Source organism: Lissotriton vulgaris, chromosome 3_1 (assembly GCF_964263255.1).
Source record: "Lissotriton vulgaris chromosome 3_1, aLisVul1.2, whole genome shotgun sequence".
Classification (NCBI taxonomy): Eukaryota; Metazoa; Chordata; class Amphibia; order Caudata; family Salamandridae; genus Lissotriton; species Lissotriton vulgaris.
The window spans coordinates 1,106,341,704-1,106,368,600 of NC_141689.1; the positions used below are offsets into that span (position 1 = coordinate 1,106,341,704).

Genomic DNA, 26,897 nt, shown 5'->3' on the forward strand with positions numbered 1-26,897 from the left:
GAAATTTATTATTTGCCTCCCAACTGGGTTACAATCTAAAACATTATCACAAATGAAATAAAAAACCACTTGACGTGGTTATACAATGAAATATGACAAGTCAAAGTTAAAAAAACAGTCGACGCAGCGTTTCGGTGCTTTTTCCTTTTTGACACCTTCTTCAGGACCTTAAAACATTTGTCTCCATTATTTCTAGAAATAAATAAAAGCGTTTTAGTATTTATCATTGTATGAGTTCATCTCGCTTACCTAGTTTTTACACTACCTATCGTTATACATACTTAAACATGCCAGACCACTTTGTTGGAAGAACAGAAATTTTTTGTGTGGATGAAGTACACAATGGAGCTCGTATGGAGATCCTACAAATGATTTATCATTATATCTGGGACAATATCCCTCTGGTATCTTTATTTGATTTTGTACATCACCTTTTTTAAAAGTTAGATGCAACTCTTTTTGAATTTAAAAATAACGTATTAATCGTACCTGTGTGTTAAAATTGATGCGTTTCAAATGATTTCCACACGTATTTGCGAGCTGCTCAGGTATTTCAATTCCCTTGAGCTATACTGATAATAAACAAAAACTCAATTAAGTAACAAATCTGAATCGATCTCAGACTATTAAATTCATGAACAGTATCAATTTACCTCTCGATGTCAGCAACTATATCTTCTATGTACACGGAGGAGCCACCGTCAGTAAAGGGGGAACTTCTTATAGTCTTTGGACCTGGATGTATATATACAAATATCCAAAATAAAATATCTATCCACATTGTCTTTGCCTATATTCATTTTTAATTATGTTCCTTTTTAAGGGGCAGCCGACTTTAGCAACCCTGTTACTGGGGGCACAGGGTACTGACCTGTTATGAATTTGGCCGAGTTTTTCATGAATGTCCTCAGGTTTATATGGTACTCGAACTCGAACTTACTAGGTGTTGATCTTTACACCAAACCCACTGATCGAAACACCTTGTTAAATTACAAGAGCAACCACCCCAACAGTCAGAAGAACAATATACCGTTCGGACAATACCTGCGTATCAGAAGAAATTGTCCCAATATGCAAGATTTTAACAAACATGCAGATGTTTTATCAGACAAACTTAGACAGAGAGGTTACCCAAAAAATTTAATTAAACGTGCATACAAACGTGCTAAGTATTATAATAGAGAGGCACTGTTTGAGAAAAACAACAATAAAAACAAAGTTGACAATACAAAAGATAGACTAATCTTTGTAACCAACTTCAGTGCAGCAAGTAACAAAATCAAAAATATTATAAACAGAAATTGGTCGTTACTGAACGATAGACCTGGTGAAAAGATTCCCAAACCCATGTTCAGCTTTCGCAGAAATAGAACAATTAGGAACTGTCTTGTCCATACCTTCAAAGAAAAAATTCGAACCAATCAAAGTACCATCAATAACACACCTCTCCCAGTTGGGAATTTCACTTGCAACATGTGTCTAAATTGCACATCATTAATCAAAGACAAGTCAGTGTCATACAGTGGTGTAGAACACAAGATCAAAAACTTTGTGAATTGTAAAACTAAAAATCTAATCTACATGATTAAATGTCCTTGTGACAAAGCCTATATTGGTGAAACTGCGAGAGAGATTAAAACAAGAATAACGGAACATAAGTCTGCCATCAGAACCCAAAAGAAATCTGCCCCACTTGTGGAACACTGGATAGCACACAACCATAAAATAGAAGACCTCAAATGGTGTATAATAGAAGCTATTTCCCATAGTACCAGGGGCGGCAACATGGACAATAAACGAAAGAAAAGAGAGCAGTTTTATATGTCTCTTTTCAATACTTTCCGCACTGGGCTAAATAATAGGGAAGAAAAGGAGAGATTGATTTTATAAAATAATGCAGAGAACAAGGTAATAAGTAGGTCTAAGTGACCTCTGACTATATTTTCAAATCTGTTATGTCCCTATGCCAGCCCCATATCTATGAATGTACTGTAATCATGACACTTAGAAGGTCCAGTTTTGTTCCACGTAGTTCAAAATATAGAGAAAGCCATAGAAATTATCATCTGTTTGCACTAAAATACTGCTGTATTCAGTTGTCATTTTTATAGGGACTAATTAGAATATATATAAGATAGGGTAATATTTTTCGGATATACTGTTCTATTAAACCGTTAACCCTGTTATTTCTTTGTTATTTCTATGTTTTGAGTATGCATTACAACAATAGGGCAATGACGGGACATTGAATGTTTAGCATGGTTTGTACAGTACATATATAGCTGAGATATTCATATTAACCTCTTGTGTCTTTTAAATTATCAGTAAATATTGTTGATATATGGCACTGTGATAGCTGTTTAAAATATCACCTCCTTGTTATGCAGATAAGAAAGTGAATTATAAAATCATTTTGCAATGATATACAAACTAAAGAAAGGTGGAAAATACAATGCAATATAATGTAGAATAACATGTAAACTAAAATAACAGACATATGCCACGTTCTCTATGAAAGATTTGAGTAATATTTCAAAAGTGAAAAACTGGTTTATATAGTATAATGCGAAATCATTGTAAAATACGTTTACTATTTGTATATGTTCCGGTTATAATGCTGTGTATTATTGCCTGATTTGCATTCAACATTGAACGATGTGCTTCGTACTTCCAGAGCATTGCATTTCAACCTGCCTGTTCCAAGATGGCCGCCACTATAAACTCAGCAAAAAACAAATAACAATGTCTATACATCCCGGAGTTTAAATAGCATGAATAGTGCCCTTTTATTCGCATTCATTCTAGACAATTCTGATGATTTAAAATTCTAAAATAGTATCATTAAAAATCCTGTAGTTTGGCAATTTGACTTCCGGGCCGATTAAGCCCCGGTGCGTCGTGAAAATTTCTGAATTTCGGTATAATACCAAAATACTTTGATTCAATATACACCCATATTTAATACCTTAATATTATCAAATATACGGGTAAAATTAATACTTTATTTTTACTAAACGGCGCCTTTTTCAACAACCGCATTACTTCCGGGTCAGTACTGGCTCACAGGATATAAATATGCCTTTCCCAAGCATGCGCGTTACTCTTCTAATTCCCAGGAAGCCGATAACACGGAGGAGCAGGGAGGCCGCAATTCAAATACAAGGTGAGACATGGTCGCAGGACCAGTGAATAATAAGTAGTTAAAATCCTTTCCATTGGTAATCTTTGTTCCCCCTTTTAAATAATACCTTGTTTAAAAGAATAGGCTTATAAGTTCCATTTCATAAATAATTTTGGGGCTTGTCCATCATAGGTTCCATATGAACATAGAGTGCGTTTCTAGATCTATAGAACCGGGGTAACCCTTAGAAATCTGTGTCCTTCAACACAATTATAACGTCTTCCATATCGCACTAACTAACAAAAAATATACATCTCGTAGACAAAAAAACGTACTACATGTAAATGTAGAACTTGAGAACCTGTTGGTCTCTGGTCAAAATCCTTTTCAGAAAATGACTGTCTGTCATACATTTATAGATTTTTTGGTTCGTGCATGAAGAAAAGGCTTGGATTAAGTTCGCGTACCATATAAACCTGAGGACATTCATGAAAAACTCGGCCAAATTCATAACAGGTCAGTACCCTGTGCCCCCAGTAACAGGGTTGCTAAAGTCGGCTGCCCCTTAAAAAGGAACATAATTAAAAATGAATATAGGCAAAGACAATGTGGATAGATATTTTATTTTGGATAGTTGTATTTATACATGCAGGTCCAAAGACTATAAGAAGTTCCCCCTTTACTGACGGTGGCTCCTCCGTGTACATATAAGATATAGTTGCTGACATCGAGAGGTAAATTGATACTGTTCATGAATTTAATAGTCTGAGATCGATTCAGATTTGTTACTTAATTGAGTTTTTGTTTATTATCAGTATAGCTCAAGGGAATTGGAATACCTGAACATCTCGCAAATATGTGTGGAAATCATTTGAAACGCATCAATTTTAACACACAGGTACGATTAATAAGTTATTTTTAAATTCAAAAAGAGTTGCATCTAACTTTTAAAAAAGGTGATGTACAAAATCAAATAAAGATACCAGAGGGATATTGTCCCAAATATATTGATAAATCATTTGTAGGATCTCCATACGAGCTCCAGTGTGTACTTCATCCACACAAAAAATTTCTGTTCTTCCAACAAAGTGGTCTGGCATGTTTAAGTATGTATAACCATAGATAGTGTAAAAACTAGGTAAGCGAGATGAACTCATACAATGATAAATACTAAAACGCTTTTATTTATTTCTAGAAATAATGGAGTCAAATGTTTTAAGGTCCTGAAGAAGGTGTCATAAAGGAAAAAGCACCGAAACGCTGCGTTGACTGTTTTTTTTAACTTTGACTTGTCATAATTCATTGATAACCACGTCAAGTGGTTTTTTATTTAATTTGTGATAATGTTTTAGATTGTAACCCAGTTGGGAGGCAAATAATACATTTCTATGATCATTTTTAACTTTACAAAAATCGTCTGCCCGTTATATTCAAGTGCGTTCTTAGGTTCATTAAGTTGTAGTTCAGCGACTTACTTTACCTAGTGTGTATATTTGCTCTTTGTATGATGGTATAGAGAATTATCCCCCTCAAGCCAGACCACATCCATAAGTATTAAAACAGTTATTTCCAATCTGCTGTCTTGATAGTCAGGGACTCCCAATTTTTCCTGCTGTTATAATCCCCCTCCCTGCTATAAATAACAGGGGAACCTCCTATTTGTTTTGAACGGCCATGGTGCTTGGCCACGCCCCCTTTCATTTGTTTTGTTAAGTTCATTGTTTCCCCTGGAGTCAACTTATTTCTTCTGTATTTATAGTTTTTATATCTAATTGGGGGAGTCCCACGTTCCTCACAACCCCCCCCCCCCCGTTTTTGTAAATACTCACAGATTTGTCCCTTTTGAATTGCAGTAGTGAGTCGCAGCACATAAGGGTTGTGGCTAACCACATTTTATGTATCAGACATAAGGAGAGTTTGAGGCCTGGTTTAGAGCTGGATGGTAATGAAGAAATTCAATAATTTGTAGTAAGTACTGAATCCGCTGGCATTTTATCCCTGGGTTGAAATAAATTCTGAGGGTAGATTCTCCTGTAGAGTTAGGATTTTGACCAGAGATTGGAGCATTTTCCATTCCACCCCAACTCTAAGTCAGGCCTGGCTCACACCATAAGCTTGTTTTGATGTTGTGAACTGTGGCCCGGGTAACCTGTAATGTTTGTTGTGATATCAGAAAAGGAGGAGGTGGCTGATATGATTCGCTCGATCATGGGCATGGAGTCATCTAACAAACAAGATGGTGAAGGCAAGTATGCCAAGGATAATCTGGAGCTCCAGAGCAGGATGAACGGGATGCCCAACGTGGAAGTCGAGATATCAGAGAGAGCCACGCACACCAGGTAACTTATTCTCTCACCCTGTCGTGGTTTGTAGAAATTCAACAGAATAAACTTAAAGAAGTTGGTATTCACCCACATCAATGCAACTTTGAGAATTGGTTGTGTTGCATTTCAATTGTACTATGACACAAACTTTTACTTTCTGTTAATTTCTACTTTTCTCATTATTGTACTTACCCAGTGCTTAGTTTTTAGTGCTGGGAACAAAGGGGCATATTATCAAGGGATTTATCTATGCTTTTTTGGCTTTAAAAGCCAAGAAAGTAGAGATAAAATTATCTCCCTACACGCAAATTCGCATGTTAGCATCCTTTTTGCCCCAGTATTAGAACTTTCATAGATTCCCACGCTTTGTATCATTCCTCCGCCGTCAGATTGGGAGCCTCAGTAAATAAAAAATACCATAGCAATAGGCACAAAAGAGAAAAATTAGGCCTAGGCCTCATCTCATTTTGTTGCCTATCCACCTCTTTGTGTAAAGATCCCAAACTCTCCGCAACAACCAATCCGAATAGCCTCACCCCATAGAACCCTCCTGAGAGAGCCTCAGAGCCTCAGATTTTTCTACCGCATGTTGTGCTAGGGAGTCTCAGTTTTTCTCTTCAATTTGTATTCTTTTACATTTTCTTCAAATTTACAATATCTGACAAGGAGAAGAAGGCATTATTTAGAGCTTGTGTTACTTGTTTCTAAAAAGAGACTGTTTCTGGAGGACAAGCATGATGATTGTATCTACTGCTTGTACCCGGACCGCAAGGCCACAGATTGTAAGATCTGTAGGACTTTCTCTACAAAGACAGGGAGGGCTGCCTGTTAACTTGGCTGCAGAAGATGAAATCACGTAAGGAAGTTATTTCATCTGACAATGAGGACTCTTCATGAGCTGCGTCCTCCAGAAGATCCAGAAAGAGGGGTAGGTCATCCCCTTCTACTTCTACTGAGCCCCCTGTCAAAGCCTTACAAAAGACCTCTGATAGGTCTGATAGGGCTAGTCCCATTAAATCTCCTCACCGAGGTGAAAAGGAGAGGCTGGGACAGGCTGCAGAGAAGGACACAGCCAAGAAAGTGAAAAAAGATGTTTCTGTTACTCCTCCACCATCTCAAAAGGAGAAGGAAGGCAAGAAACCTTCTACTGTCCCTCAGGAAGGAAAGCCTGACAAGAAACAACGTCCGTCGACAACGAAATCAGCAGGTACTTCAACGACAACTTCAAAGAAAGACCCGAGTTCTCGTATAGCTCCGTCGACGGTACCATCGACTGTGGCTTCGTCGACGACTGCAGCCTTGATAGCTTTGTTGACGTTTAAAGTGCCTGTTTCCTGCTCGTCGACGATGGTGTCTACATTCTCGACCTCGACTATTATGACAGCAAAGGTAGTGTCGACGGCGGCGACGACGAGGACGACGTCAACGACGACGATGTCGACGACGGCAGCTATAATGGTGATAACGACGAGCTCGTCGACAACACCGTCAACGATCAATCCACCGTCGACGACGAAAACTCCGTTAACGAGATCCATTTCTCCGTGGACTGTCCCGTCGACGGTTCTATTGACGATGATTACGCCGACGTTTCCGTCGACGACGAGTCCGTCGACGAGGTCGTTAACGATCCAAAAAGTCTGCATTTCCATACAAAGGCAACAAATAAACCCTGAGATGACCTCTCCTAAGCGGGTAACACCTTTGCCTCCCACTCTGCTATTGGATGAGGAGTCTGACGACGAGGGTGATGATGGACCCTTATGGGGATGCCTACAGCCCATCGGACTTACAAGTAAAGTGTCAGGATACAGATTCTGAGGAATATTACGATGAAGAGCGCCAATATGCCCAACAAGACAGGCCTCCACAGAACTTACGTCAGGATATGGTGGCAAAGCCGTCTTCTTTAATTTTGGATTTGCAGTTACACAACAGGAGCGTCCTCCTTCTCCATCTATTCCTACTACTCCTGCGGTGGCAGTGACACCTGTGGTTTCACGAGTTGCGGAACCAGAACCCAGAGAGAGTTACCAAGAGGTTGTGACCATTCAGGATGACGATGTCTCCTCTGATGAAAATCTTCAGGAAGATCCTCCTCATGATCCAGATAGAAGTTATGATGATGATGACCTGCAGGATCCGGATGCACCAGTGCCGGATACTGTTACCTTCCCTCCAGCTGACATTGGAGGTTTCCATAACCTTATGGAGAGGGCGTCTAAGAGATTTGGCCTGCCGATTACTACCGTTCAGACAGACTACTTCCTTTATGACTTTAAGGAACCTTACAGAAAGTCCATTCGGTCAATCCCAATATTACAACATGTATGGTCAGAAGGTATTAAAGTCATGCAAAATCCTGCAACAGTCATCCCTGTTCTTCCCCGGCTGGAGAAGAAGTATAAAGCGCCAGAGGGCAGTCCAGCTTGCCTAATTGGACAACAAAAACTGGATTCTGTCATTTCCCAAGCGGCGCAAAGCAAGTCTAAAAATTCATCGACACCACTTACAACACCGCCAGACAAAGAAGGGAGACGTCTGGACAATGTGGGCAAAAGATTCTCTACCATGGCCAGCCTCCTAGTTCAAGCTTCTAATGCTCTTGCCATCTTGGGCAGGTATGATCGCCAGATGTGGTGCGATTTATCCCCGTTTGTGGATCAGCTTCCAGAGGCAGCGAAAGATGAGGCCAGGAAGGTTCTGATGGAAGGAGAGCGTTCCTCTTCGGAGGTGATAGATTGTGCTATGGACATAGCGACTACTGATTTTCGTGCCCTGGCGGGTTCAGCTGTGTTAAGGCGCCAGGGCTAGCTGCAGTTTCGGCAGGAGGTCCAGAACAAGATCTTAGATTTGCCATACGATGGAGAAATGCTTTTCGGAAAGCAAGTGGATGAAGCCCTTCAAGGCATCAAAAAGGACACGGTCTCGGCGAAGTCCTTGGGGTTTTTGAATTACCACAAAGTTCCATTCAAAGGTGCAAGAGGGAGAGGTTTTTCCTCATACACAGGTGGCAACCAACAGCGGTACTCTTCATACTCGAATCCTCCCAATCTTACAAACCTCAATACTCCAATCAACGCCAAGGCCAGTCGGCGTCTTTCTCTCGCCAATCACAGAGAGGGCGTCAAGGACGTCAAGGACGGGATAACTCCAAATGACAATAGTGGCCTCAAGGCTCTTTCTACTGTTCCTACCCCTCCGATGACAGTGGGGGAGGGGCAGGATTTCTCATTGTCTAAGTAGTTGGAAGGTTATTATATCAGACCAGTGGGTCCTGAATATCGTTCAGAGGGGCCACACGTTGGAATTTCAACATCTTACTCCAAACAGAGCACCATGCGCCAACGAGTCGAAACATCTGGGACTGCTACGTCTCGAAGCCCACCAGATTTTCATCATGGGGCAACAGAACCTGTACCTCCCTCACAAAGGGGGAAAGGGTTTTATTCCAGGTTCTTCCTGGTTCGCAAAACAACAGAAAAATGGCGCCCCATATTAGATCTACGGGAGCTCAACACCTATCTCATCAAGCTATCCTTCAGGATGGTCACTCTCCAGGATATTCTTCGTCTGCTAAATCCAGGAGACTACATGGCGACTCTGGATTTAGAGGATGCTTATTTCCATGTGCCGATCCATCCAGCTCACAGACAATACTTGCGCTTCACAGTAGGCAAGAGCCATTTTCAGTTCAACGTACTTCCTTTTGGTCTCCGGTCTGCACCAAGGATATTTACAAAAACGTTGGCTCCGGTGGCAGCATTCCTCAGGAAACAATCTCTGGAAGTTTTTCCCTACCTGGACGACTGGCTGGTCAAGGCTCCATCTTTCCAGGGAACTTCCAAGGCCATTACGACCTGCATCCAACTGTTCAACCACCTGGGCCTTCAGCTCAACAAGGACAAATCGGTTCTTCAACCATCCTGGTCAGCAAGGTTTCTGGGATCCATTCTGGACACGAAACGCTGCAAGGCTTACCCAACGGAGGAACGACAAAACAAATTGATGCTATCGGCTCGCCTCTTGCTAAAGAGGAAATCCCTGTCAGTACGGCTCTACAAGTCCCTGCTCGGATCGATCTCATCCTGCATACCATTGATTCCACATTGCAGGCTGTGAATGCATCCACTGCAAGAGCAGCTCGACAAGGAATGGTACCATGCGGAGGGCTCTTTCGACGACAGGATTACGGTAACACCAGCAATGAAAAGAGCTTGCGGCTGGTGGTTGGTGAAAGACAACATCGCAAAGGGATTAACATTCACACTTTCTCCGTCTACCATGGTTCTCACCACGGACGCTTCATTAGAATGCTGGGGAGCGGTGCTCCAGGAACTGCACGTGAGCGGTCACTGGGATCCAGTTCAACGCAAGTGCCACATCAACCTGTTAGAACTCAAAGCCATTCGATTAGCCTTGCAGGCTTTTCTGCCACAAATTCGGAATCGTTCAGTGCTGGTCCGGACGGGCAACACAACGGCCATGCACTATATCAACAAGCAGGGCGGGACAAGATCCCAGATTCTCTCCAAAGAAGCTCAACTGATTTGGGATTGGGCAATTCTTCACAATATTGCTCTGACAGCAGAACACCTCGCAGGTTCGCTCAATATAACAGCGGATGCGTTGAGTCGTCAGAAATCGATCAGTCACGAATGGGAATTAGACCAAACCATTCTGAGGAGATGTTCTCGGTCTGGGGAACCCCGGCCATAGACCTGTTTGCAACTTCGGAGAACACCAAATGCGATTCTATGCAAACAGGGATCACCCTCCGGGATCCTTGGGGAACGCACTTTCGATTGCCTGGTACGGCGCATTCTTTTACGCTTTTCCTCCGATACCCCTAATCCCGAGGTTGATCAGGAAAGTCAAGGCGGAGCCGTGCAGAATGATCTTGATTGCACCGGCGTGGCCCCGACAGTTCTGGTACACTGAACTCCTCCTGCTTTCTCAGGACCATCCAATTCGCATGCAACCGGTTCTTTCTCTGTTGACGAGGTCTCAGGGTCAAGTGCTCCATCCGGACCCAAGCTCGCTTCACTTGACAGCGTGGCTCCTGAGTACAGGGAATTCCAGAATCTGAACCTTACCAAGGAGTGTAGGGACATCTTGTCTCAAGCTCGAGCCCCAAGTACGAACAGAACTTATAGGGCAAAATGGAAAAGGTTCTGCCTCTGGTGTCAGAAACAACATCTTCACCCTTACACTTCAGCTCCTCATCAGGTTTTGCCATATATCCTGTTGCTGGCTAAATCTGGGTTGGCGCATTCTTCTGTTAAAGTTTATCAGGCAGCCCTCTCAAGATTCAGACGGACGTCTTCAGGTCCTTCGCTTTGGTCCGCTAGGATTGTCTAGCAGTTCTTGAAAGGTCTGTTCAGGGTTTTTCCTCCAGTCCGTCCTCCTCCACCAGTCTGGCAACTTAATTTGGTCTTGGCTCAGCTAATGAGAGCACCGTTTGAACCCATTCACAAAACGGACCTTAAATTCCTATCTTGGAAGCTAGCTCTTCTGTGGGCATTGACATCGGCCAGAAGGATTAGCGAGCTCCAGGCACTGACAATCGTGGAGCCTTTCTATTCAAGCGGGATGTCCTGATCCTACGGACGAATCCAAAGTTCATCCCGAAGGTTCCGTCTGAATTCCATCTGAATGAACCATTGATTTTGAAGTCTTTTTTCCCGCGACCTACTACTCCAGCAGAGAGGTTCTTATATTCTTTGGACGTTCAGAGGTGTCTAAAGTTCTATTTGGAGCGCACGAAACCTTTTAGGAAATCCTCACAACTGTTCATCTCCTACAGTGCCCCACAGTAGGGATTTCCGCTGTCCAAACACAGCATTTCTCGCTGGATCTCCAGTGCTATTCATTTCTGCCATCAAGAAGCGGGCAAACCGCTCGAAAGAAGAGTCCATGCACATTCCACAAGATCAGTGGCATCGTCAGTGGCTCTATTTTCAGGATTCCCTATCAAGGACATCTGCAGGGCAGCGACGTGGAGCAGTTTGCATACCTTCACGAACCACCACTGCCTGGATTCTTCTACGAAGAATGACGCAGCTGTTGGACAGGCAGTCCTGAGGAATCTTTTTCAATGAGAGGTGAGCTTTCCCTGCAATCCCTCCTTCCTATGTTGCACATTTTGTATCACTTGTGATAGTCCTTGCTAAGGTAACAAGTATATATATATTTGGTTTTCCAATGTGGGTATCTATGTGGCAAGGTGTTGATATTCTTATAACAAAATGTGCTTTTAGGGCTTACTGCTAGCTACTCTGAAACAAAGCATGGGAATCTATGAAAGTTCAAATACTGGGGCAAGAAAACAAGTTACTTACCTGTAACTTTGGTTCCCCAGTATTGGTAACTTTCATAGATTCCCATGCGCCCACCCTCCTCCCCTGGGAAAGCTCGGCCTTTTTACTGAGATAGTGGCTGTTGCACAACGGCTAACAAAATCGGAGGCTGTGAGGCTCTCTCAGGAGGGTTCTATGGGGTGAGGCTATTCTGATTGGTTGTTGCGGAGAGTCTGGGCTCTTTTACACAAAGAGGTGGATAAGCTACAAAATGAGATAAGGCCTAGGCCTGATTTTTCTCTTTTGTGCCTATTACTATGGTATTTCTTATTTACCGAGGCTCCCAATCCGACGACGGGGGAATGATACAAAGCATGGGAATCTATGAAAGTTACCAATACTGGGGAACCAAAGTTACAGGTAAGTAACTTGTTTTCTTCTCTACGCTTCCCCTTGCATCTCTAATGAGATGCAAAGGGGGCGTTCCAGAGAAAAATATTAGGAGAAATGTTGTTAAGCGACATTTCTCCTATTATCAAGGATATCGCTAACCCTGTTCGTGACAAAAAAAGCAGCGCTGCTTTTTTTACACCTGGTATTTTCCTGACTTAGCCATGATATCCTATGGAAGGTGGATATCATGGCTAAGTTTGTGAGCCCCTATCATCGAGCTAATGCCAAACTTTAAGAGATTATCGTTGGTTTTCCAGTGATAATCTCTCATTTGGCAGTTAGCGCGAGGATTTTTATCACTTCTGAGATAAGCGTTGCTAATAGCACGCTATCTCAGTGATAAAAATCCACGCTACCCGGCGATAATTATCCTAGCGCTAAGTGCGCTTAGCGATAATTATCGCTGGGGCTTGATAATATGCCCCAAAGTTGCATATTAGCAAGGAACCTCGTGAAAATTATCGCCGTTTTATCGGCAGGAAACTCGAAGCACTCGGTTGTGGACTCTTGAGTAAAACTTCGGAGCATATTACCAAGGAACCTCGTTAAAATTATTGCCGTTTTATCGGCAGGAAACTGCTGATAAAATGGCGATAATGGGCTTGCTAATATGCGTTCTAGAATTCCTATAGAATCCCAGGTTAGATGTGCAGGACATCTAACCTGGGATTCTATAGGAATTCTAGAACGCATATTAGCAAGCCCATTATCGCCATTTTATCGGCAGTTTCCTGCCGATAAAACAGCGATAATTTTAACGAGGTTCCTTGGTAATATGCTCCAAAGTTTTACTCAAGAGTCCACAACCGAGTGCTGCCCAATGCTGGAGATGCTTAGTACCAAGGCTGAATTGATTCCACCTCAATCTTCTTCCTTCCACCACCCTAACCTACCTCTTTATCTCAGTCTTGCAGGTTGCTTGTTGAATGTCAGAATATATTTAGCAAAATATTACCTGACATAAATACATGTCCTAAATATCGGTTACAAAAATGTATTTCCCATTGGGTGTACATTTTCTAATATTAATCCCAATGCGACAATACTTTTCTAAATGACATTTAAAACATGATATTCTTTTTGGAAAATGTCTTGATTACAACATTCTTGTATTATACTGCCTGGAGCCACTATCTATAGCTAGAAACACTAATTAAGCACTCTAGATAAGGTGATATGACATTACAATATTGCAGATTCAGCAGCAGATTATTACAAAAATATAAACCTATTGTAAGAAAACAGGGCTCTTGGGGGGCGTGGCTACGGCGGCGAACATGGCAGACGCAGCCTAAGCGAGCTCCGTCCCGCCGATCAGATATCCGGCGAGCATCCTGTGTCTCCCCGACCCTAAGACGCCCTAATCAGAGTTTTTTAGCATTCGGAACCGGCTGCGGTGCCCTGACTGCAATTTGGAAGCTGGAGTCGACTGCTGGGCGGAGGTCCGGGTTCCGAAGTGGTGCAGCCTGCTGACGCCGGAAAGCCGGGGCCTTCATTTTTGGGCCGCCGGGCGGAAGTGGGACGTGGCCTGCGTAGCAGAGGAGTGGTGGGCGGTCCGGCACCTCCGGCGCCTGAGCCACCGCAGCGTGCTTCATGACGCGGCGGGGGAGAGGCGCGGTGCCTGGCAACATGGCTGAAATACCCCAACCTCCAGTACAGACGAGGTGAGGTGCTGGCAGAGATCACACAAGCCCCATTCGGCGGTTGTGTCGGACCGAGGAGACGCTGCGGGCCGGTGGGTACGGCGGAACGCCTCTCCCCCCTACCCCCTACTGGAACTCTGCTGATAGCTTTGGCGTTAAATACGGGGGAATCGAGGAATTTCAGCTGGAGTTGGCCGCTGCGCTCAGACGGTACTTCATTCCCGGTGTCCTACAAGACGTTGAGGTCAACGCAGCCCCGGCGCCCACCATAGTGCGCCTGCCGGCCTGGTATTTGAAGGGGGTGCAAGCCCAATGCCGAGCCACCGGCGCGAGGAGGTGAAACGGCGCAGGCAGCCACGCCATCTGGCAGAGGGGTGAACGCCCACACCCCTGTCAATACTCCGACGATGCCCTGGACTTGGGGCCTACATCCACAGACCGCCATGACGAGGGGTAGCAACAGTGGGCACACTTCGAAGCAAGGCACAATAGACAAATTTACCGGGCCGACCGGGAGTGCAGGAGCAGCGGGGAGCCCCTCAGTGTCTGGCCCTGATAACGCCGCCCTCATGGCGGCGATAACTCAGTCCAGAGATATGCTAGACGCAAAAATTGGGGCAGTTGGAGCTGACGTTACATTACTGCGCCAGGACTTGCTTAATGCGGTGGCTCGCATTACAGAAGCAGAGACGAGGATCACGGGAGTGGAAGACGATGTGGCCACCCTGAAAAAGATGGTGGCCAACATGGAGGGGATCCAGAAGGGCCTTGCCATACGGGCTGAGGATGCTGATGGGCATGCTCGTAGAAACAATCTACGCTTTGTGGGATTTCCGAAGGGCTTTGAGAAGGGCGACATGGAGGCCTTCCTGACCCTCTGGCTGGAGGGGTGGCTCCCTCCGGACTCTCTATCGCGCTGTTTTATCATAGAACGCGCGCACCGAGCGTTGATCCAAAAACCGCCGCCGGGAGCTCGTCCCAGACCAGTGATAGCCAAGCTGCTTAACTATCACGACCGCGACACGATCCTGCGGCAAGCGCGCATGAAGGAGCCCCTGCTGTTTAAAAATCACAAAATTCTGATATTTCCGGACTACACCAGGCTGGTACAGCAGCAGCGTCAATCCTTCACCGAAGCCAAGGCGCGACTGCGGGGCCTAAATATCCAGTACGCTTTGCTTTACCCGGCCCGCCTACGGGTGGTCTTCCAATCCAAGACCCAATTCTTCAACACTCCGGAACAAGTCTTTGCCTGGACTGACGAGACAGTCCGGATCAGAGTGCATACTCCCCCAGGCCGGGATTCGGACACATCCTCCACAACAGGGCCCCCTCGGACCCCCCCGGCGGTCACGTAGCAGAAGTAATTGGAGATCCCGCACTTAGAAGAATCCTCCCCGGAGACTGACGCTGCAGAAGCCGCTGACGCTACAGACTCCCAAAATCCGACATCATAGCCTCCAAGGGGTTTGGAGGACTTCAGATTGCGACCCGGTGTGGGGACTACACTCCTCCTGAACATGGACAACTTTTGCAGACTACTGCTTGAGACTTCAGCTGAACAAGTAACTTTGTGGTTTGGGGGCGAGGGTTGGGGGACGACTTAAAGAGGGCGGACTTGGCCTCTCAGTTCGGAAGGGTAGTTAGTGGGGGGTAAGTTGAGACTAAGTGGGTAGTTCTTGGGGATCCATTGGGATAGTGGGTTTCTGACCTCCCGTTGGGGGCCGGTGACGATCTATACCGCGACAGGTACTTCAATGTTGCTGAGGTATGGGGTGGGGAGAGGAGGGGGTGTTTTGGGGGTAGTTGGGAGTGGGGGAGGAGAGGGGGGGTGTTGCGGATGCAGTTGGGTGGGATGGGGGAGGGAGAGGGGTAGGGGTGCTGTCGGGGAAGTCGCTACTTTGGACACAGTGTCTGCGCGAGTTTGGCTGCAAAAATGTGTGTGTGTGTGGCTCCAAAAGCCCAGGATCTTGCTTTTTCCTCCCATTGATAATGGCTGACGTCCAGGGAACAGGCCCTCCACAGGCGTTATTAAGAGTGGTGAGCTGGAATGTCCGGGGGATGCTGGATAAAATTAAACGAGGGGCAGTGTTGCAGCTGGGGAAAAGGGAAAGGGCGGATGTCCTCCTCTTGCAGGAGACGCACCTCCAAGGCACTAAAACCCTCAGCTTACAGAGGTATGGCTATCAACAAGTGTTTCATGCAGGTTTTGTGAGGAGGTCTCGAGGAGTAGCAGTCTTAGTGCATCGCATACTCCCCTATGTACATGAGACGCAGTGGATTGATGCCCATGGTAGATTTGTGTTTATTAAAGGTATGGTTGGGGATGAGCCGATGGTTTTTGGTAACGTGTATGCCCCACCCCCATTGCAAGAGGCTCTCATTGAAAAGCTGTTTGAGGTGTGGGCCGATATCCCAAATGTACTGGCGATCATGGGTGGTGACTGGAATGATGTGATGGATGGACGAATGGATCGATATAGGTCCGGAGGGGGGCCCCCAGCAGACGCCCCCACAAAACTGAGCGGCATGGTGCAAGGAATGGGATGGATTGATTCATGGAGATACCAGCATACTCTAGGTTGCGAATACTCCTATGTCTCCGCTGTGTACCGGTCCTTCTCTAGACTGGACTACTTGTTCATTCCTTCTCCCTGGATAGGGAGAGTAGCTTCTACGTCTATTCTCCCACATGGTATATCCGATCACTCGCCTGTGACTCTAAACTTATGCTTAGATAAGAAGCGACAGCCCTTTAAATGGCGCCTGTCTACGTGGCACCTACAACAAGATGACTACCAGTCACATGTTCGAGAGGCCATATCTCACTACTGGGATGACAATGATAGGCCCGGCACAAACGCCGTCACCCTGTGGGAGGCTCTAAAACCCGTGATCCGGGGAGTCGACATAGCCTGGTGTGCGGGAGCCCGCAGGACCCGTAGGAAGGACATAGAGGAGGCAGCGGGGCGAGTCTGGGATTTGGAGGGGAGTGTAGTACTGGGGATACGGTTGAGGCTGTCGGGCAACTGCTGTTAGCACAGCAATCCTATACATCCCTGTTGCTGAATGAGGCGCGCCAACTGTGGTTGGCCACGCAGAGTAGAATCTATCAGTGGGGAGAAAAATCCTGTACCATGCTCTACAGACTCTGCCAGAATACTTTCTGAGCGCAGTGTAGGAGAGTAGGGTCTGCAATTCTATGATCACCCAGATTTTTTGCTTTTGTTTCACTGGTTTACGACTTTCTCTGGCTGTGGGCCTGCCAATCAGACCCACAGCCTAGCTGTTCTCTCACTAAATTGACATGTGTACCTTAGGTGCATTATCCAATTGGGTCTGGGCCGCCTTATCAGACCCTGTAACTCAGGGCATAGGTGTACCCAGGGCCTACCAGGGGCTGAAGCATGTATTATGCCACCCCTGGATGGCCATCTAAATCTGACACAACTGGCTGCACGACAGCTGGGGCAAGGTGGTGTACTCACCCTTTGCTTTAGATATAGTATACCTATATCTAACCCTAAAAATGGACACACAGATTCCTATCAGTCACTCCTATGGCAGGCCTTGACAATCCTGAAGGCAGAGTGCTTGGAATCGTGTGAAATGGTGCTCTGGCATGAGCTGAGCCCGTTTGCAGCTTGCGGAACCAAGTCCTAATAGCTGTTCCATGATAACGCATACCATATACTCTTAAGTGCATTATAATCCTCGCGGTTAAATGCTATCTCTGGTATTGCTTTATCAAAACATGTCGAGTAAGGTGTCATACGAATTGGAATACTAACCCCTCGCCAATTCTGGCGACGGGGTTAGCATTCCACCCTTCTAGAGGGACACGACATGTATGTAACTGTGAACCCCGGTTAAAGTTAACTGAAGCCTCAGCTCCATAAAATGGATGCTGCCACCACAGACACGAGTCTGACCTCCTGCTGCTGGGAGTCCTTCCAGCGAGGAGAGCTTGGACAAAGGGTTTCCTGTCAGGGGCGGTGCTAGCACCATCCCAGACAGGGTTTTGTGTATCCTGGGTAGGCAGGGCTTTACAGGAAGGTGACTGCAGAGTGGCACCCCGGTGCTCACTACGCATCTGCCGGCTAGAACCAGTTCCTGGGGCACACCATCCCCTGGCCTGGGGAAAGTCCGGCATGGGAGAGGGGTGTAACCACCCCCCTTCCTGGTCCCACCCCTAGGGCAGGACCTAGTCGCGTAGCCACCCCTTTCTTTAGGATAAAGGCAGGAGCGGGGACCCTTCCAAATTAGATCATCTTTGAATCCTGAAACTACTTTCTACGAAAGGAACTCAAGACTTCTTCTCAAGATTTCTCTCTTGTGACTAAGGAGTAGTCACCCTGCATCCGCAGGCACCATCTAAGAACTCTGCGGTTTGCTGCACGTCCTTCCTCCGGAATCCGACCGACCGGCACGACGAGACCCGGCTTCCCTGGCACCTCTGACCTCTACCTACCTCTACAGCTAAGCTGAGAACCGTAGATGCGACGAGACCTCGAGGGACCGGCCATCATCAGAACTGCACGACTTCTATCCAGCATGACCGCCGAGGGATCCTCTGGTGAGTGCTTTGGGGTCCGAGAAGCCCCGACCCTGAGCAGCTCCAGCACCGAAGTCCAGCCTCCCAGCATCTCCACGATCTGCGTGGGGCCCTTCTGCTTTTTGCTGCTCACCGCGTTGTTTGGCTACTAGCCCGCTGGCTTGTGGCCTTCCTAACGACGCCCGACGACATCACCGCTGCTGGTCTGGTTGCTCCAGACTGGCCCTTGCTCCCTTCCAAAAGAGGAGCACCCCGGACCCTCCTGGTCCACACCAGACGCCATTTTAGGTCCACCATGTGGGCTTGAATTTGCCAAGACTTGTTGCCCCAATCCTGGGTCCAGCAACGTCGACAGCATCATCCATCGTGGGACAGCTCGCACCTCCATCCTGGTCGCCGACAACGCCTCCTGGTCCGTGAGACTGCAGAGCCCAGCGTCGCCCACTCACCTAGTCAAGGTGACTACCATCCGGTGCCCTCCTGGTGCCACCTGACTACTGGCTAGTAGTCACGAACTTGGTCCCCTCTGCTTTCAGGTGTCATCCATCTTCGATCCAGGCTTGGATCACTCGAACAATCTTCACTGGTCGCCTGCCAGCAACTTCTTTCTTCAGGCTCCTGGTTCGTCTACGAGGATTCCCGACGTCTTTTGAGACATATGCAGCTGCAGCCCCTGGGCTAGGTAACTTCGGCATTTCGGTGCCCCAGCATAGCCTCACTATCCAAGGGTCAGGATCCACTGTTGTTTTCGATCTACCTTATCGGGTTCGCCCGAGAACACTAACTTTGTCTTTACTAGCTCCCATAGACTTTGTCCCGCATCCCGCGTGAGAGTGCACACTCTGCACCCGAGTCCCCTAGGCCTCCTACTAGTAATCTGAAGGTTCAGTAACGTAGTCCTAGCGATTCCAAAGCCTATTAGTACAGTACTTACCTGCTAGTAATTTTGCATTCCACTTCCATAGTATATGGTTTTCCGTGCCCCTCGGGCATTTGTGTAAATTGTGCAACTTAAAGTATTTTCGTAAGAGTTTTGTTGTGTGCTTAGTACCCTGTCCTCATAAAGAGTACAGGGCTGTTGTGATTTTAATAAATACACTGTTTATTTTCATAACACTTGTGTGGTGTCCTTTCACTTGGTGTTCAAGGGGTATATGTGATGGTATAACAGCTGGCTTAACACGCCCTCTAGAGTTTAGCCCGAAGACTGCTCGTATCCACGCTACTAGGATAGCTGGTCTATAAGGTTGACTTACAACCAATCACCATAAGGGTTGTTCGGACTGATGCAAAGTGCTCACTAGAATAGTGAACATTATATATCAGGACAACTTCTCACATTGGTGAGCAGCGGTTGGGATTTGAGCTTGCTGTTGTTTTACCACACGTATCTTAAGAATATCTTGTGAAAGATCACATAAGTACTCCAGGTACATATAACTTAGCTTAGAATACTCTGAGTTCTACTGAACCAGCTGTTGTAGCTCCTCAAGGCTTAGCACACCTTGGCTACAACTCTTAGCAAGGGATCAGTAGGCAAACAAATAGTGTAGGTAGGTGCATCACTTACACCACACTAGAATCAGCATGTCAGACAAAGGAGGAAACTCTGAGTGTCCCCTTGTGTCAGTAGACCTTCCACAGGTCACTTCCAGATATGCTGCTCTTAGCTTCAAGGAGATGAGACAAGTGTGTACCTCCAGGAAGCTAAAACAGGGTTCTAACCATACAATTCCTATTATGATTGGTCTCTTACAGACTTAAGATGCTAGGAGGGCTGGTAACACAGAACCTTCTCATCCAGATGGGAACATGCCTCCCCTAGAGGGAACCACAGGTGACCCTGACCGTATCCATCTCTCTGCAGAAGGTGAAGAGGAGGATGAGGATCTAGAGCCATCTGAGGATGAGGCAGACAAAGGTCCAGAAGTAGTTAGCCAGCTAACTAGGGACAACTTAAGCAGGCATGAGAATGGTACTAGGAGATCCCTGGGGCCCCTCTCAGGCCAGCTTAACATTGGGAATGGACGAGTTAGGTCTCTATCCAGAGGCTCTAACAGATCCATTCAAACCAATGGCTCTCAGGCCTCTTCTCAAAGAGGGATGACATTCCCTCAGAGGAGAGTGTATGAAGCCAAAGTGAGGGAAGTCAATCTAAGGATTGAAAGGGAAGAACTTGCCCTGGCCAAAGAGAGACTTGCCTTTGCTAGAGAGCAAAAGTTAAGTGGGTTAGATCTCACTGGTGGCAGCATTCCCCCAAGGGAAAACAGGAGTTTAGACACTAGACACCTGAGTAAGATAGTGCCCCCCTTTAAGCAAGGGGATGATATCCACAAATGGATAACTGCTTTGGAGAGGGCTTGCACTGTACAGTGTGTCCCCCAGAGTCAGTGGGCAGCTATCTTGTGGCTCTCCTTTGAAGGTAAAGGTAGAGATAAGCTCCTCACTACTCGAGCTGAGGATGCTAACAATTACCAGGTCCTGAAGAATACACTGATTGATGGGTTTGGCCTAACCACTGAGCAGTACAGGTTGCTGTTCAGGGATACCCAGAAAACTCAGTCTCAGGATTGGTCTGATTTTGTAGATTGTGCCACTAAGGCTTTGGAGGGCTGGTTGCTGGGCAGTAAGGTTACTGATTACACAGGATTGTATAATTTGATCATGAGAGAACAGATTTTAAACAATTGTCAGAACCAGTTGTTGCATCAGCATCTTGTTGACTCAGAGCTGGCCTCTCCCCAAGAATTGGGAAACAAGGCAGACAGATGGGTCAGAACAAGAGTTAAGCAAAACCAGGGCCAGAACCAGGGTGGTCAGAAGAAAGCAGACCAGAAGGGTAAAGATTCTAAAGGTGAAAAAAATTACCAGAAGTCTTCGACAGGTCCCCAACAACCCAAAGAGGGTGGGGGTCAGGCTTCCCAGAAAAAGAAGAATCAAGAAGGCCAGTCAAAAAGGTGGTGCCAATACTGTAAAAGTAAAACTCACTGGTTTAGTGAGTGCACCAAGAAAGGAGGGCAGACTCCTGCTACTGCAGCCCCTAAGGCACCTGTGCCCCCTAGTACAGCCAGCAGTAGTAGTGCACCTCCCAAGGGATTAGTTGGGTTAACCTTGAGTTCTGAGGGGTATGACAACTTAGTTGGCACACTCACTCAGGCTGTCCTTGTCTGTACAGGGGATGTGGATATATCCCCTGATGTCAGTCCCAATACTTTGGGCAAATACAGACAGACACCTTTTATCAATGGAAAGATGGCTCAGGCCTATAGGGACACTTGTGCCAGTGTCACAATGGTGACACCTAACTTTGTGGACCCTGGACAGATCATGCCAGGTACAGAATTCCTGGTGACCAATGCAAGCAATGTCACTACCAGTCATGGTATGGCAATTGTTGCTTTCTCCTGGGGAGGGGTAATTGGCCAAAAGAAGGTTGTAGTTAGTTCAGACCTCCCAATGGATTGTTTGTTGGGCAATGATTTGGAGTCATCACAATGGTCAGAAGTGGAGCATAGGTCTCACATGGAGATGTTAGGCTTGCCAGCACATGTGCTTGCTGTGACTAGGTCACAGGCCAGAAGATGCCCCACTGAACAGGTGCTGGATCCTGGAACAATGGACCAGACACCTTCCAAGAAGAAGAGCAGTAGGGTTAAGGCATCGCCTTCCCCCTTGCCCCAGGTTGAGGATCAAGTCTCAGAGGAGGCTGACCTACAGGAATTGAGGGAAACTGAGCCTAAAGAATTTGAACTTGATCAAGTTGAATTTCTGGGCTCAGGGGGACCCTCAAGAGAAGACCTGGGGAAGGAACAATTAGACTGCCCTTCCCTTGAACCCCTCAGACAGCAGGCTGCTGCTGAGGCTGCTGGGAACGCCACAGGTACCCACAAGGTATACTGGGAGGATGGACTCCTGTACACTGAGGCAAGAGACCCCAAGCCTGGCATGACCAGGAGGCTGGTTGTCCCCTTGACTCAGAGATGTTTCCTTCTTACCTTGGCCCATGAGATTCCCTTAGCAGGTCACATAGGCCAGACAAAGACTTGGGACAGACTTGTCTCACACTTTCACTGGCCTCACATGAATGAGGATACCAAGGAGTTTTGTCGCTCCTGTGTCACTTGCCAAGCCAGTGGTAAGTCAGGTGGCACAACAAAGGCCCCCCTTATACCAATGCCTGTGGTGGGGGTGCCCTTTGAAAGAGTGGGGATTGACATTGTTGGTCCAATGGAACCCCAGACAGCATCAGGGCACAAGTTTATACTGGTGGTAGTGGATCATGCCACCAGGTATCCTGAAGCTATTCCCCTTAGGACCACTACAGCACCTGTTGTGGCAAGAGCCCTAGTTGGAGTGTTCTCCAGAGTGGGCTTCCCTAAGGAGGTTGTCTCTGACAGAGGTACAAACTTCATGTCAAGCTACTTAACTGCTATGTGGAAGGAATGTGGTGCCAACTACAAGTTCACTACACCCTATCATCCACAATGCAATGGGCTTGTTGAAAGGTTCAACAGGACCCTAAAAGGGATGATTCATGGACTACCTGAAAAGCTCAGGCGTAGATGGGATGTCCTGATTCCCTGCCTTTTGTTTGCTTACAGAGAGGTCCCACAGAAGGGGGTTGGCTTCAGCCCTTTTGAACTTCTGTATGGGCATCCTGTGAGAGGACCCCTGTGTTTGGTTAAGGAAGGATGGGAGAGACCTCTCAAAAAGCCTGCAACCAGCATAGTGGACTATGTACTTGGTCTCCGCTCCAGGATGGCTCAGTATATGGAAAAGGCATCTGAAAACCTTAATGCCAGCCAAGAACTCCAAAAAGCTTGGCATGACCAAAAGGCTGTCCTGACTGTGTATCAGCCTGGACAGAAGGTGTGGGTGTTGGAGCCAGTGGCCCCAGCAGCACTCAAAGACAAATGGTCTGGGCCCCACACAATTCTTGAGCAAAAGGGAGAGGTCACCTACCTGGTGGACCTTGAAACTCCCAGGAGCCCCCACAGGGTGCTCCATGTTAACAGGCTCAAAGCATATGTCGACAGGAAGGACATGAGGTTGCTCATGGCCATAGATGAGGGACAGGAGGAAGAGAGTGACCCTCTCCCAGACCTGCTCACTCAGAATCCTGATGATGGATCAGTAGATGGTGTTGTCTTTTGTGGCAGCCTCTCTGAACATCAACTGAAGGATTGTAAACAAGTTCTTCAATCCTTCAGGCATATGTTCTCTCTAACCCCCAGTCAGACCAATTGGTGTACCCATGAGGTTGACACTGGTGACAGCTTGCCAGTCAAGAGTAAAATCTACAGGCAGCCTGATCATGTTAGAGACTGCATCATAACAGAAGTGCAGAAAATGTTGGAGTTGGGAGTCATTGAACCCTCAGATAGCCCTTGGGCTAGTCCAGTAGTTCTAGTGCCAAAGCCTCACACTCAGGGTGGTAAGAAAGAGATGAGGTTTTGCGTAGACTACAGGGGTCTCAATGCAGTCACTAAGACTGATGCCCACCCAATACCAAGGGCAGATGAGCTTATAGATAGATTGGCTTCTGCCAACTACTTAAGTACATTTGACCTGACAGCTGGGTATTGGCAAATCAGGTTAGCTGAGGATGCCAAGCCCAAGACAGCATTTTCTACCCCTGGTGGGCATTATCAATTTGTGGTAATGCCCTTTGGTTTGAAAAATGCACCTGCCACCTTCCAAAGGTTGGTGAATCATGTTCTCACTGGGCTGGATGACTTCTGTGCAGCATATCTTGATGATATTGCTGTCTTTAGCTCCACCTGGGAGGATCACCTGGTCCACCTGAGGAAAGTGCTAGAGGCACTGCAAGCAGCAGGTCTCACTATCAAGGCCACTAAGTGCCAGATAGGGCAGACACCGGTTGTATACTTGGGCCACCTTGTAGGTGGAGGCCAAGTTCAGCCACTGGAGAGCAAAATACAGTCAATCAGGGACTGGGCTCCTCCAACCACCCAGACTCAGGTTCGAGCTTTCTTAAGCCTGACTGGTTACTACAGAAAGTTTGTCAGGAATTATGGATCAATTGTGACTCCACTTAATGAACTGACAAGTAAGAAAATGCCAAAAAAGGTTCAGTGGACAGCAGGCTGTCAAAAAGCATTCGATGACCTAAAGCAGGCCATGTGCACAGCACCTATCCTCAAGAGTCCAGACTACTCCAAACCATTCATTGTCCAAACAGATGCTTCTGAGTTGGGTGTGGAAGCTGTTCTATCTCAACTGAATTTTGATGGTCAAGACCAGCCCATTGCTTTTATAAGCAGAAGGCTGACCCCCAGAGAGAAAAATTGGTCAGCTATTGAGAGGGAGGCCTTTGCTGTGGTTTGGGCCCTGAAGAAATTGAGGCCATACTTGTTTGGCACTCATTTCAAGATTCAGACCGACCATAAGCCCCTCTTATGGCTAAATCAGATGAAGGGTGAAAACCCCAAACTGCTTAGGTGGTCCATTTCCCTACAGGGGATGGATTTTACAGTGGAGCATAGACCTGGCACTGATCATGGCAATGCAGATGGGCTCTCCAGGTATTTCCACTTAGAGCAAGAAGACTCACCTGGTCAAGATTAGTTTATTGTCCCAAAGTTAGGGGGGGGGGGGTCATGTAGGAGAGTAGGGTCTGCAATCCTATGATCACCCAGATTTTTTGCTTTTGTTTCACTGGTTTACGACTTTCTCTGGCTGTGGTCCTGCCAATCAGACCCACAGCCTAGCTGTTCTCTCACTAAATTGACATGTGTACCTTAGGTGCATTATCCAATTGGGACTGGGCCGCCTTATCAGACCCTGTAACTCAGGGCATAGGTGTACCCAGGGCCTACCAGGGGCTGAAGCATGTATTATGCCACCCCTGGATGGCCATCTAAATCTGACACAACTGGCTGCACGACAGCTGGGGCAAGGTGGTGTACTCACCCTTTGCTTTAGATATAGTATACCTATATCTAACCCTAAAAATGGACACACAGATTCCTATCAGTCACTCCTATGGCAGGCCTTGACAATCCTGAAGGCAGAGTGCTTGGAATCGTGTGAAATGGTGCTCTGGCATGAGCTGAGCCCGTTTGCAGCTTGCGGAACCAAGTCCTAATAGCTGTTCCATGATAACGCATACCATATACTCTTAAGTGCATTATAATCCTCGCGGTTAAATGCTATCTCTGGTATTGCTTTATCAAAACATGTCGAGTAAGGTGTCATACGAATTGGAATACTAACCCCTCGCCAATTCTGGCGACGGGGTTAGCATTCCACCCTTCTAGAGGGACACGACATGTATGTAACTGTGAACCCCGGTTAAAGTTAACTGAAGCCTCAGCTCCATAAAATGGATGCTGCCACCACAGACACGAGTCTGACCTCCTGCTGCTGGGAGTCCTTCCAGCGAGGAGAGCTTGGACAAAGGGTTTCCTGTCAGGGGCGGTGCTAGCACCATCCCAGACAGGGTTTTGTGTATCCTGGGTAGGCAGGGCTTTACAGGAAGGTGACTGCAGAGTGGCACCCCGGTGCTCACTACGCATCTGCCGGCTAGAACCAGTTCCTGGGGCACACCATCCCCTGGCCTGGGGAAAGTCCGGCATGGGAGAGGGGTGTAACCACCCCCCTTCCTGGTCCCACCCCTAGGGCAGGACCTAGTCGCGTAGCCACCCCTTTCTTTAGGATAAAGGCAGGAGCGGGGACCCTTCCAAATTAGATCATCTTTGAATCCTGAAACTACTTTCTACGAAAGGAACTCAAGACTTCTTCTCAAGATTTCTCTCTTGTGACTAAGGAGTAGTCACCCTGCATCCGCAGGCACCATCTAAGAACTCTGCGGTTTGCTGCACGTCCTTCCTCCGGAATCCGACCGACCGGCACGACGAGACCCGGCTTCCCTGGCACCTCTGACCTCTACCTACCTCTACAGCTAAGCTGAGAACCGTAGATGCGACGAGACCTCGAGGGACCGGCCATCATCAGAACTGCACGACTTCTATCCAGCATGACCGCCGAGGGATCCTCTGGTGAGTGCTTTGGGGTCCGAGAAGCCCCGACCCTGAGCAGCTCCAGCACCGAAGTCCAGCCTCCCAGCATCTCCACGATCTGCGTGGGGCCCTTCTGCTTTTTGCTGCTCACCGCGTTGTTTGGCTACTAGCCCGCTGGCTTGTGGCCTTCCTAACGACGCCCGACGACATCACCGCTGCTGGTCTGGTTGCTCCAGACTGGCCCTTGCTCCCTTCCAAAAGAGGAGCACCCCGGACCCTCCTGGTCCACACCAGACGCCATTTTAGGTCCACCATGTGGGCTTGAATTTGCCAAGACTTGTTGCCCCAATCCTGGGTCCAGCAACGTCGACAGCATCATCCATCGTGGGACAGCTCGCACCTCCATCCTGGTCGCCGACAACGCCTCCTGGTCCGTGAGACTGCAGAGCCCAGCGTCGCCCACTCACCTAGTCAAGGTGACTACCATCCGGTGCCCTCCTGGTGCCACCTGACTACTGGC

At 47.1% G+C, this 26,897-nt stretch overlaps 1 protein-coding gene across 1 annotated transcript in view; it reads left to right on the forward strand.

Moving 5' to 3' along the window:
- The window catches only part of LOC147727495 (uncharacterized), a 507,629-nt gene that overhangs the window by 386,711 nt on the left and 94,021 nt on the right, over positions 1–26,897 (forward strand). Inside the window, exon 8 of the mRNA XM_086963127.1 lies at positions 5,295–5,460. Within this exon, the coding sequence (XP_086819253.1) occupies positions 5,295–5,460 (166 nt within the window). The remainder of the gene's footprint in view (positions 1–5,294; positions 5,461–26,897) is intronic.